The 13954-nt window shown below is 36.6% G+C and overlaps 1 protein-coding gene across 4 annotated transcripts in view; it reads right to left on the bottom strand.

Moving 5' to 3' along the window:
• LOC149793316 (glutathione hydrolase 1 proenzyme-like) overlaps positions 1-13465 on the bottom strand; it is a 114114-nt gene extending 100649 nt beyond the window's left edge. For all 4 annotated transcript variants that reach the window (XR_016422762.1, XR_016422763.1, XM_089967283.1 and 1 more), the window contains exons 1-2: positions 12947-13465; positions 8475-8654 (exon numbers count right to left, since the gene is read on the bottom strand). Coding sequence is in view for 2 of the 4 variants with exons in the window: in XM_089967283.1 (XP_089823409.1) it covers positions 8475-8654; positions 12947-13068 (302 nt within the window). In the remaining 2 variants the exon portion in view is untranslated. The remainder of the gene's footprint in view (positions 1-8474; positions 8655-12946) is intronic.
• Positions 13466-13954: the final 489 nt, after the last annotated feature.

Consider the following 13954-nt stretch of genomic DNA (forward strand, 5'->3'; position numbering starts at 1 on the left):
TATGTATGAAATCCATAGAGACAGGTTCAAATGGTGTTAATGGTTGCCGCTCAAATTCTGTATCCCAACTGTATGGTGACGAAGAGTCAATTGAAACTGTGGTGTCAAGCTTATCTCTAATGGTTTGTACTTTGTCACGGAAGAAATTTGCAAACATGTCCGGAAGGTCGACTGGAGAGAAGGTATTTGGAAGTGGTGTAGATTTGTTCCTTGACATTAGCTTCTTAATAATCTCGAAGAGCTCTTTGCAGCTGGAACTTTCCATGATCTTAGTAGTGTAGTGGGTTGATTCGCTGCATGGACTATATTTGTGACATTCTTCTTAGTGGTTTCAAAGATTTGCTTATGAATAGTGAGTCTGGTGGAAAGCCAAAGCCTCTCAGCTTTAAGGCGGTCTCTTTTAGCAGTGCGAAGCTGGTCACTAACACTGATATACCATGGAGAACCCTTTTGAATTGATACTCTGCACTTGGTAGCTGGGGCATGTTTGTCGAGCAATGAACGCTGGCAGTTATCGAGTTGTTCTACTGTAGAAGGTAAGCAAGTTGCAAGGTTTGCTTGGATGTCGTGCATTAGTTTGGTTCTATTTATCATACAGAGGTTTCTCTTAGTAGCAGATAAAGGTGGAGGGTTAGGGACTGATATGTCAAGATGGCATATAATGCAGAGGTGATCTGATGCAAGGTCATGGGATACCAGGGAGGACCGCAGAATGTTATCATCAGGTCTATGAAGAATCCAGTCTAAAATGTGACCATATTTATTGATGGGTTGGTTAACTGACTGTTTGAATTTGAAAACATTAATGGAATCTATGAGTTTTGATGTATTTGGGCTTCTGGGACAGTCAAAGTGAAATTTGAAATCTCCAAGAATGATCAGGTTGCCACCTATCGAATTTCCATACTCCAGGAGATTCGGAAACTGCTCCAAAAAGAGAGATTCAGCCAGCTTGTTTTTTCTACTAGGAGGAGGGCGGTATAGGCAGAAAAAATGGACTGACCTTTGCTGTTGAATGCTTTGTTATTATTAGTACACTATCCATTTTTGTGTCTATTTCTTTTCAAAAGGAAATGCAAAGCATTTTGTACATTCTGATTAACTTTTGTATCAAATGAATGATTATACAGGTCTGTAACTTTGCTTGAAACTAAATGATTCCTGTCATTAAAATTCACATATGAAACTTGAGAAGTAGATGAAATTCCATACATAAAAATCAGGATTAAATTATTACTCTGTGAAGGTTTACATGCAAATTGTTAATAAAAGTAAATAAATTCATTTTTTTCATACAGCATCTAGTAAAATCAGGAATAAAGGAGAGATGAGAACACAAAAATATGTGAGTGGATCAAAGAAAAATTGTGTGTACACAAGCTGATGTCATGACAATCAGAAATTTAGATGAATGGAAAAATTGGTTATGTGCAGAAGATAAAGATGCAAATAACAGAAATTATCATTAATTATAATAATAAAATAAGTATTCCAAGGATAATCAGCAATAAGGTTGTGTGGAAAGATCCTTGAGATTTGCTGCTTGGTGAAGTTTATGGTTAAGAAATAAAAACTGAACAGAAAGCGCATACATTTGATCAATAATTGCAGATAATGGTGTCCCCATCTCTGATTAACTTGCAAGAAAAACTAAAGCAAATATAAATATTTTTTTTTAAAAATCATTCAATTTATGTTTAACATATGATCTTTCAAAACAAATGGGTCAATGTTGTTTTATTTTAATTTTAAATATAAACCTATGAATTAGTACAACCTAATGAAACAAAATTTTCAGTCTGGAAACAAATAATAAATTTCACAGACTGTCATGCTGAATTCTCCTCACCACACCAGCCGCCAAGGCAGGTTATTAGGTTAAAGAGATGTTATTGTATCTTTTAATAATTTTGTTAATTTTGTGAAAGAATTACCTGCACTTCTGTGAGATGGAAATTAATTAGCATTATGAGACATGACATTCACCCTTTTCAAGCATATGAGAGGTCATTTCATCTCAATTTGAGTCCAGTATGGACCCCAATATAAATAAATTCTAAAACAATCATAAATGTGCAATTAACAAAAATGTGTATGCAGCTTTCTTCTGTTCACAATATTAATTCATTTATGCATGAGTATATAACTATTCTCTCATTTTCCTGCAGCAGCCTATGAAGAAAAAAAAAAAAAATGAATTTGTGAGACTTTATCCCACCAGCATAGCCACATTTAATTTCTTTTATCATGACATTTCAGCAACCAATTTCCTCCATTATTGTGTATCTATTTAGTGGTGCTAAGAAGACCAGAGAAAAGGGGCTATTAATAAGGAATTGGAGTATAAATAGAAAGAAACAAAGTTGGACGGATGCAAAACATGATCAGATTACACAATGTACATGATTATGCATAAATTCATCAAATCTGAAACACTTGTTTTTACAACTATTCTAGACATTAATAATGCAAAGAAATACAAAATTTTCAAAGGTAAGCTGTTTTTCAATATTAGTACCCAATCATAACAAGTTTAAGTTCAGCAGGTTCACAATGTTGCAAATCCAGCCCTCTCCAACAAAAGAAATCAAGATATTACAACGATTTTGACTTGGTTTAACAACAATGGTGTTACCTACCAGCTTAGAGTGTGTGTGTGTGTGTGTTTGTGATTTTTAATGTAGCTTTAAAAAAATTTCAGTCATATCGCTACAATGTCTGCAGTGTGGCAGTTTATAGTAATGTCTAGCACTTGGGCATCATGCCGCAGTCATGTAGCATGATGTTACACCCAGTCATATTATCCTGACACCAGACTGACCAGTCCTAATACTAACCTCTTAATGCTGAGTGCCTAGCGAGGTAGCTGTTAGTACCATTATCGTAAGTATTTGGTATGACTCGGCCAGGTATCGAACCCACAACCTCCTGCATCCGAGGCAGATGTTCTAGCCACTAGGCCACCAGAGCAGTTACCAGCTTAGAAAAGAAAAGTCAGAAATGAAAGTCTTCCCTTGGATATGGGACTGTGCCATAAACGAAGTTTACCATTGCTGCATACCACAGGGATGTAACTGCAGAGAGCATTTGGAAGCATGTGCTTGTATGGTGAATGGGTAAGTATTACTAAAGAAACATATTTTGCTTTCAAAAATTGGTTTCTTCTTCAAACAATTTACCTGAGTATAATATATTTGGAAAATAGGTAAAAAGAGGGAGTAATACTCCTTTATAGTGCAGCTGGCACAGACAAATGAAGAAAATAGGAGCTGGACTTATCACAGAAATGTGGGCCACAAGAGGAAAAGATACCTGAGGCTGAAGATAGAAAACCTCATTTAAAGGAGACCAGAAACCAACGGAAATATAGAATAATAATAAAAGTACTATAGCAGAAAACCTTATTCTAATGTATCATCTGCGCCCGTAATGCCAATATTAAAATATTGGCCTATCTTCTAGCAGCTGAATTTCCATGACCTCGTATGCAAAATTTCTGCGCCTATTCAGTTACTTTCGGGATGTGACGTCATAGTAGCGACTCCAGCAGCCCGAGTGGGAGTTGCCACAGTAAAAGACAATACCGTTTTGCGTTGCTTACGGGTGTAATAGAACATTAAGAAAAGCCTGTGGACAACATTTTTTTTCTTTTCCGAAAGATAAAGGCATAATGAAAGAATGGATACATTATTACAAATGAGTCGATTTCAAAGCAACACCATACAGCACTATGTGCTCGTTACATTTCTCAAAGGACTGTTACGAGAGGGATTCTGAAAAAATGGCAGCTCAAGGATACGCAAATGCTAGGCCTAGACTAAAAGTTGGCGCTGTGCCAGACATAACGTTGAATATTTTAAATCCTGGGAAGTGTTAAACGTGCGAGTTATGAAAATAGGCAGAAGGCCAAGTAAGTGACCACAAAATGCAACAATCAATTCACAGATCTTGTATCTACACCAGCAGTGCTAAAAATAAATCTGATAGCCTGACACCCTGGGCCCCTCTGGTTTTAGTTCCGGCCCATCCTGTATTCAAAGTGAGGTGCCCGTCAGGCTTGTCGAAACAAAAATTGTTTGCCTGAGGAAACTTTGATCGCGCTGGTGAAATGAGTAAATGTATTTTCAAGATGTTGACATATATGCCTTAACACGGCACAATCTAAATCAAATCACTACTGTCCAAGGTGAAATTTAGATTTGATTTTAATCAAATGGAGGCTTTGCCAAAAATAATATTCTAAACCTGTCGTGTTTCGAGAAAACACAATTTTCAGTAATCTTATAAAAATTACAAATTTTAAAAAAAATCATTGTATACATGTAGTATGTATAAACGGTAATCTGTAATGATTGGAACTGATATAAAACTATTCCTTGGGCAGTTTAAATAGCAGCGATTAAAAGAAAAGAGGTCAAAGTTTCACATTAAATGGCTGACAATAGAAACTGGGGGGGGGGGGGGACTATTGACCCAACCCCCAACCCCTTGCCCCAATGTGAGAGCGCCCATGGGACTACCTTTTCTCCATGTGATATGCCTTATTATTACCCCAGGACAAGCCCATTTTGCATATTCTGGTCAGCTCTGGCTAAATTGCAAAATAGCTAAAGTTTTGATTTAAGTACGGAAACAATAAAGCCAGTGTGACTAATGAACATACTCCTTATCCTTGCATTGATCTTGTGAAAATGACTGCCCTTCGGACATACTTCAAAGAAACCATGTTCGACAGTGTGTGAATGTGTAAGCACCAGCAATTGATTGCCAAAATAAACGATGCCTATTTTGTTGTTACTTACGATGCCATGGACTTCAGGTTTAAGTCTTAATGCATGTAACACAGTTTGCTGAACAAAATATTTATTCAAAATTAGTTCTTTAGGGCCACATATACTGCATGGTATATTTTGTTTTATTCCTTATAATTTAATCATGGTAATTAAACTTTACATATACGGTAGAGGAATGTCAGGTGTTAACTGGCCGAGTTTCTTTGGCGAAAATGGAGATGTGATTTTGTTTGCAGAGAAAATTTCACAGTGGTCATTCATTTAAGCTAATTGGTGACAATTTTATTCTTTTAATTTTTTTATACTATAGTACTGTTGTAGTTGTTTAAAAACATCTGAAATTTACTTGAATAATGTTTAATTTTCACGTTCTATTTACTGAAGAAGAAAAAAAGAAAAAAACTGTTGTGTGATATTAATTATTTCGTCCAGTGCCAGATTTAGACGTGTGTGCGTGTGATTTTAATTTTTAACATAGCTTTAACAATTTTTCAGTCATATCACTACGATGTCTGCAGTGTGGCAGTTTAGACTATGGACTGCATACATTATATCTATTTATAAATGGTTTGGGGTTGGGTTTTTTCTTCTGACAAATGAAAATTGACAGACATAATGTAATAATCGGGACTTCGCTGCAAAAAATTTAGAGATATTACGAGATCAGGATGTAGATGAGGAAATACCCCCAAAATCAGGAGGTTTTTCTCCCGGCTTGAGAGTTGACAGGCATGAACTGTCCAGGCTTGTGGAATTTCAGTCAGGGCTTGAGTTTATTTAAGTCACCAGCCCGGGGCCTGTGCCTAAAAAATTTCTTTTAGCACTGACCAGTACAGTACATAAACTATTATACATGTATCAGACTGCAGATTCAAGTTCTGAATGTGCAACCCAAATGTGGTCTCCTTCCATCTGCCTCGCTCGCCAATGTTTATGTTTGTATTCAAGGACTGGCTAGTATTGCATCACGGTACCATGTGATCTGTCGTCTCATCAAAACTCGGAAAAACTCGGCAATTTACGGAATCGTGGTATCTTCCATGCAATAAAATCACTACCCGCTTACGATATTTAAATTATAAACATGACAGTCGAATTAAAATCTGTGGAGAATTACATATGTAAAAGGAAAATTTTGATTTCTAGTCTCCTTTAATCTGACTTCCACCCTGTGGTTTGGATTATGGAGTTAGGAATGAAGGTTCACACAAATGTTATGCATGTGGCAACCAAACTGAGAGACAAAATACATGAGAAACATATCTGATCCTAGTTCTAGAGGTGGTTCATTACAAAAAATGCATTGATAAATCACAATATTTACTCTGCTGATAGTGTACCATGTTATGGACTCTAACTACTCATACTGGAAAATAAAACAAAATATATAAACAGTCCAAAATAAACATGTTCTCCTCACTTTTCTATTCCTTTGAAGCAAACAACAAGGCCACTTAAAACATGTAACCTACTTTAGCTACATGATCTCTCTTTACACTCTTTTTAAATTCAAAGAATTTTAGTCTATCTCTAGACAGCAATTATTAATCCTTGAAAGTGTGATTTGTTGCATTTATCACGGCACATTGACTGACAGTCCTTGTCATCTCCATTTTAAATTTTTGGCTGAAAAAAAATTGGGTCTACTCAAGTCTATGATGGATCTTTTCTTTTCACATTTGAAACCAGAAAAATTATGAAGCAGAAACCCAGATTTTGAGTTACCTCCGCCAACCACTTATTGAACAAAAACTCTGTCTCCAGCTGCTAAACATCTGCCTTTGTGAGATTGCATGGGATCTCTGTAACGAAGAGGGATGATGAAAGAGGAGACAGCTTGATGAATTAGATCCAAATACCCAGACCATGAAACTACCTGGATTACTCAACTGTTTGTCGGAATTATTTTCATCCAAATCTGACTGACCAGAAGGTGTATGGTACTTGCACGAGGGTCAAAGGCAAGTCATTGACTGGAGGATTGGGAGAGGATGAACCTTGTTTTCACCCATGCCACCCTCATCCCTGCAGCCTTAAAAAAAGTTGCTGTTGTTGCTGATGGATTGCATGGATAACTGAAAGGTCACTTCCTCTGCTGCCTGCTTTCTAGCCATCTCAATTCAACACCCAAACAAGTGGGGTAAACCAAAGAGGAGGGAATGCAGGGTTGCCAATGGTAGGGTTTAGGAGAAGACCAAATGAGTGCATTATCCTTATCAAGTCAAGGTTACAAGAAGCCTAAGAGCATTTGCTATTGTGAGGTAGAAACCTTGTTAACCACCTTGGTAATATGACCTACTGATTCCTAGGCATGACCTCTTCTGGCCTTTTCAGCTAAATGAAAGATCTCACCAGACATGCCATAATGAGTGGAGAGGAAGTTGATATGATGTTCCTGACCAACTCAGACATGGCATTAAACACTTTTCTGTCAATTTTTATAACATAGTGAAGAAGATATACTAAAAACAGCAAAATCCTTGTCTAGGCAAGGTAAAACTGAATAATATAAATTGGTATATGATATGGAGCAGAGTGGTAAGCAAATGACTCACTTAAAAGGCCTTCAAGTTAGTGTGATCACAAATTTTATCAGAGAGATGCCCAGTAATTTCTCAAATCTTTGATGATTGTGGTGAAATTCATAAGGACATGTTCACCAATATTGTCCACATACACCAAGGCTTAAACTCTGCATGTAGGATTGACTGCCTGTGGAGGAAGTCATAACAAGAATGGTAAAATTCTGCATCTCTCTTCAACTGCTGCATTAAAGCTAAATCCCATCTTTTACATGGTTGGATTGGACAATTCAGTCATGTCTGTGTCAGCCCCTTTGTCAACCTCGAAATTCCACTCTGCCTGTATGCTCTGCATCCAGGGCTAAAGCATTCCATGCAGCAATAACAATGATAAATCATCCTGATGCATAAAAATGTTCTACATTTGGATATACTAGTAGTACTGGCAAAATCGATTCCAAATGGGAGTCTAGCTCATCATGTACTCATATATGGTTTGTCTGACTGGTCAACCGGCCAGCCCATGGGGTATTCTGATGGGCAATGGATGCCATCAGTGAAGGAAATGTTAAGTGACATACTGTTCACCTGAGATGACAGACTCATGACTGATGAAACCGTACACTGATTGTCCAGCTGGCTGGACTAGCTGGTCCACAGTCAATACAGCACAGGGAAAATGATACATAACTTGCAAGCTGAGCTGGACAGTACAGACATAAGGTAATCTTGTATGCCTAGTTTCAAGTTTCCCAAATCCATCCATGGACAGTGAGAGGGATTCATGCACAGCGGGCTACCAATCTGTGTTAAAAGTAGTTCATTCTAGAGATGGAGCTTGTTTTTCAGGTAGGGCTGGATTCAGAAGTAGCAGGGAGTAATCCCAAATGTTAATGTTCTTGGGTAAAGTATTTGGTGGAGAAACAACAATGGATTATTTATCATGAACAACCCACTTTGAGTGTCTTCAAAATTTCTTATAAAAACATTGAAAAATTTGCAAAGAATTCTAATAAAATGTACATATTTAAGCTTTTCTCTTTCTTTTCAGTCAACTCTTATTTTTTTTCAATCTGAATTTGCAAAGGCTATTCTCCTAATGTATTATGATCAAGTGATGTATTTGAAGAATGCGTATTTTCTCGTCTTCAAGAATTACCTGCCAACTTCAGAGCATAGTGTCACATCAGATGCAACTGCTGCATGTAAAAACTTGCTGACTCCACTTGGCACTGGTGATGGTATGGGGCTTTCTACACTATTTGTGGTAAAAAACAGTACAGCTCCCACTCCAATTATAAGCATTACAGCAAAACCAATGCACAAACAAGCACGACATCTGAAAAATTAAACAATACAGTTTTGCTGAAAAATTACAGAACACAACATAGTACAGATATGACATATGCCAGATGAAACATTCATAATTCTGGCCTCTATGATCAGGAATACATTCTGTTTGACAACATGTTGTAAGCTAAAGATAAGAGCAAAAATGCTGGAGATCAAACAAACATGATGGTGAATTTCCCAACAAAACAACACTGCTAACATTTAGTTCATAATTAATTTTATTACAAATATGGTACTAGGTGAAACTTGTCCACTATATAAAATTTTGCCCTTTATAGACAAATACCCAATTAAACAAGAAGGCCAGAGCAGATTTAATTACTTTCCAGCAGTTTCATAATAATTCATTGAATGTACAGTCCAACAAAGCATTTAAGAAGCAAATAAAACTAAAACCAAAGCCAAGGATTTTTATGACCCTGTTTTGGTGAAAAACATTTCCTCCATTCCCAACAACTGTCCAGTTTCCCCAAGTTGAGTACAAAAATTTCCCAATCAAAACTTGTCAGAAAGTCTGCATCCTTCACTATGGGGGAGAAATTACTATACTGGATGTATCAAGGGATCTAAGGAGTCAACATAATCTAGGCTACTGATTTATTTAAATGTTCAACACCCTTTAGTTTGTAAAAAATTCTGAACTTACAGTATGTAAAATAAATTTTAAATTTCCCAGTCGGGCTCATATTTGTGAAAACATTCACAATTCCGATGGACCTCAAGTCTCATTTTGAAAACAATAGAAATATCTATCAAAACATGAACACAAATTATATGATTGTCATCAACACCCTATGACTGATCATGATCCCAACATAAAACAAGCAAGGCTATTCAAAGGAATGATGGAAACTTACTGAAGACATGGTAGAGTCTATAAAGACATCTTAAGATCCACCAACTGTTTGGTTAATGCCATTTTTCAGGACATGATAGGCTATACATGGCAGCCAGTTTATTTGGTGGAAGAAGAACCTGGGAAATTCTCAGGAAGAACCACTGATCCATGGCAAGCTACTGGCAAGCTTTCTGACATTTCCACATTAGTCCAGCCTGTGACTTAACCCCACACAGAGATATCAGCAATCAGTAAAGGTGAGCACCTTAGACCACTCAGCTTCCCATGGCTCTTCTACCCATTTTAAATGGGGATATAGTACAGACCATGAAACAAGAGTTAAAATATTTAATAATTTCTTTGTGAACAGTCTAGAAAACAAATCAATAATTGTTGGATGAAACAGATATCAACTGGATTAGCCCACACTTTACTGCATTAATATCAAAGAAAGCAACACTCCAATCTGCTTAAATCAATCCAAGACATGTTTCATTGCATCCCAAGCCACTTTAAGGAATTGCAAGTTAGTAAAGTATCCACTGTGATTTATGAGGGTACGGGGTGGATGTTATCTAAAATCTATACAATATCACCTACTGTATCTATATTTTTTATCAATATGATCATAGTGCCAAATCCGACTGATATAGTGTGATAGGATTTATGACTGCATCAATACAATGGTCATACATGTCTGAGTTCTCTTTAATCTCCTTTGCAATATATCAGAGCATGTGAAAGTATATCACTGTTACCAATATAATTAAAGGCACTTGAAAACTGTGATAACAGTGACTATGATGTTAACAATAAACGTTTTAATTGCTTTTACAATGCCAGTCTTTATTTCTGTGTGCAGGAACAAGAAATTGCAATTATATATTTGTACCTTTTACAGGACTCATATAGGTCCTCCCAAAGTGAAAATTTGGAATAACAAAAATCTAAATTCTAAGCAAAACTGACACTGAACAAAAAGTCTACAAACTGTTTTGCATGTGTAAAAATTGTATTGTAATTATTTTATTCTTTTAAGTTCTTACGATACAATATATTTAACATCTCAAAAGTAAATCCCAGTTAGATGTGTATGTGTGATTTGGATTTTTAATGTATCCTTAACAATTTTTCAGTCATACTGCTACGATGTCTGCAGTGTGGCAGTTTATAGAATTGCCTAGCACTGAAGCATCATGTCCCAGACATGTAGCATGATGTCCCACCCAGTCACATTATCCTGACACCAAGCTGACCAGTCCTAACACTAACCTCGTAATGCTGAGTGAGGCAGCTGTTAGTACCATTTTTGTAAGTCTTTGGTATGACTCAGCCGGGTATCAAACCCACGACCTCCTGCATCCAAGGCAGATGCTCTAATCACTAGGCCACCGGAGTGGTCCCAGTAAGATGACAATCGACCTCAAAACCAACATATTTGAATGTTAATGCCTGGGGCATTGATTATAACTGATGTCACATACAGAACACTATAGAACACTCGCAGAGGATGTGGTAAGCTTCTTATTCTCTGTCCCTGTCAGATGACTCTGGTGGCTGTATAACATCTTACAGACAAACGAAAAAAGAAAAAGGCCTTTGACTATCTAGTCATCAGTGCCAAAGGTTCCCAACCGGAAGCGATCTTCAACCTTGCTATTGATAACTGTAGTATGCCCATTGACCAATTCTGATTTACTCAAAATGATAAAGTCATTAAAACATTTAAAAGGTGTCTTTATGCAAGATGAACTTGCATCGATGGCTCCAAGCACATGGGAAACCTGCATCATCAATCTGGATTTCACAACACGACCTGGAATGCATTGGGTCACATCAGTTGTAATGCTTGCACTGCCACATTAAGCTATTGTTGTTAGACTGCACTGGACACCAACTACTGTTTTATTCAACACTGCTGTTACAAACTCAGATGGACAGTTCAATACATGGACATCCTGCTGAAGCACTTCATGCATTTGAGGATTCACCAAACAAACAAGTACTTATCAATTTTGTATTGTCACTTAGAAGCTACACTTGAGAGCATACTAAATGTCTGTTAACATTTACAGACGTGAGGGCAGAGACCCAATGCAGCATCATGGATTGAAACAGGTCTGCAACCAAAGCAAATCTGAGTTTACAAGCAGGGTTGTTGCTGACAGTGACCCATGCCAACCTGTGATTTTTCAAGATTAAACTGGACAACTTAAAGCATCTAACATGGACATCAACAATATTGCTTTGAAGCCATTAGGAGTTGTCACAAAAATACCATCCAAAATCACTGAGAACCTGGGAATCAGAGATGCCAGCATGTCAGTGGAATTTATCAAAAATTAAATAAATATAAGGGCAGTGCAAACAGTCATTTTCTCTCCAATATGTGTAGTAACATCATGGAGATATATTAAAATAAACTCTGACATCTTAGCAAATGGTTCACATATTTTCAATGTTATGGAAAAGGACAACTGCCTCAAATCTTGAAGGTGCTCAAGTCTGGATCATATTTGTTCATCTTGTGTGGATATAGAGGTTAGTGGGGCACAGTGACAATAATGCCATGAAAGATGCTCTGTTTCAAGAATTTTTCACATATGAAATGCCAAAATCACTGGTCACTGGAGATGAAATTAAGTTTGAAGGACTCAACATCTATAAAATGGGTAATTAACCATGTCTGACATCTGTATTTAAGATTTATTATTACATATATGTTATGGATGGATTCGCTACCAGTAGTGTCAGAAGAAAAAAAAGGTGGAGACCTACTTTACTAAAAGACAATCATGTATATGATTCAATATATCAGACCTTTTCCATGGAAAAACTAAAATCATGTGATTTCAGCTTTTATTCATTATGCAAGAAAATTTATGATTATCCATTAGTTACAAATCAGAACACAATCCTACCCATTTAATCACAAACATGGGCATCTGCTTGAATCGGGGGGGGGGGGTGTACAAACTCTATGGGTCATACTACACAATGATTTTTAAATTGGCGGGGGTAGTCCTACAATGCAAGCCCTTGACCTTGATATTTATGTCTTGGGCGTCAACACTCGAAATATAAATATCAGGATCGATGACTTACATTGTAGGACTGGGGGGGGGGGGGGGAATGGCGCTGTTTTGTTGACGACCATGGTCACACAATTGTCACAATTTTTGTTTTATCTGACATTTAAACTTAATCAGAGAGAATTATTATGCCCATCAAACCTTGCGTAATATGTTTTGTTATTTGGAAAGGAGTGTACTTGTTGGACTAAACGCCAACCCTACTGTAATGTCCATATTGTTTGAGTCGACGTCTTACTGACAAACAAAATGTCGAGACTGACTAGAGAAAATAGTTGTGATCGACTAACAATTTTCATTATTAATCTAGCCAGTATATCAAATTTTGTAACCGTCGGAAGTAACTACCTCGCACGTGCTCTTTTCTTTTTCACCAATCTGTCAATATCATCATCACCATAGCTTCCGAATGTTGCTGATGAAATTTCCTCATCTTTCAGCAACCTCTGTCTGGCCTCTCTGTCAGTCATTTTTCTTTGGCTTATGTACTGATCAAGAACGTAGTCCTCAGTAATGAAATTTAAACCAGCGTGAGTGGTATGTTTATTGAGTCACTGACCCATGGGTTACACGAATGCAAATTTCTTTAAGTTCCGGTGGATTTTTTTTTTTTTTTTTTTTTTTTTTTTTTTATAGTGACGATGATGCAGTTATAGCAGATTATGCTGACACTTCAAGTTATTCCTTGTGTCAGAAACACGATGTATCACAATCAACTAGACTCAAGCCCAATCTTTTGCAATCAAGCGTAAAAACAACACAATTGACTAATAGGCTATATGTTTATATATGCATATATATTTAAGATGTAACCTATAGAAACATTATCAATATAGCCTGCTTGACAGAGTTGTCTCCCTATGATCAGTAGTCTTGTTAGAGGGGGAAGAGTATACCACTGCAGAGTGGCAAATTGTACAATTACTGTTCATCAAGTGACTGCGATTTCTCGAGATTTTAAATACATATAAAACGAATGCACGGCAGCCACAAATTTCAGTTAAGCAGTCCATTGATTTTTTAAATTTAAGATTCGTTTCAAATAATGTTTAAATCCTTAAAATAGATAAATAATTATAATAATAAATACAATGTCTTATAATTCAGATAAATAGCTTCTTTTTAGTCACGGGTACAGTAGTCATGATACAACTGAGCTTATGGGCCATATCAATTGTAAGGAATTAATTGTTGTTATTGCTATTCTGGTAAAAGGCCGATTTTACACCCACAGGGATATGACACAATGATATTTTATGAGAACTTACCATTTTATTAACAAACTATATATGAAATTGTTTAACATTTTTTTGACTACCATAATAATCATCATTTAATATAATTTCATCATTTAAG

The sequence above is a fragment of the Sinohyriopsis cumingii genome, chromosome 8, assembly GCF_028554795.1.
Source record: "Sinohyriopsis cumingii isolate HCF-2022 chromosome 8, ASM2855479v2, whole genome shotgun sequence".
Taxonomy (NCBI): Eukaryota; Metazoa; Mollusca; class Bivalvia; order Unionida; family Unionidae; genus Sinohyriopsis; species Sinohyriopsis cumingii.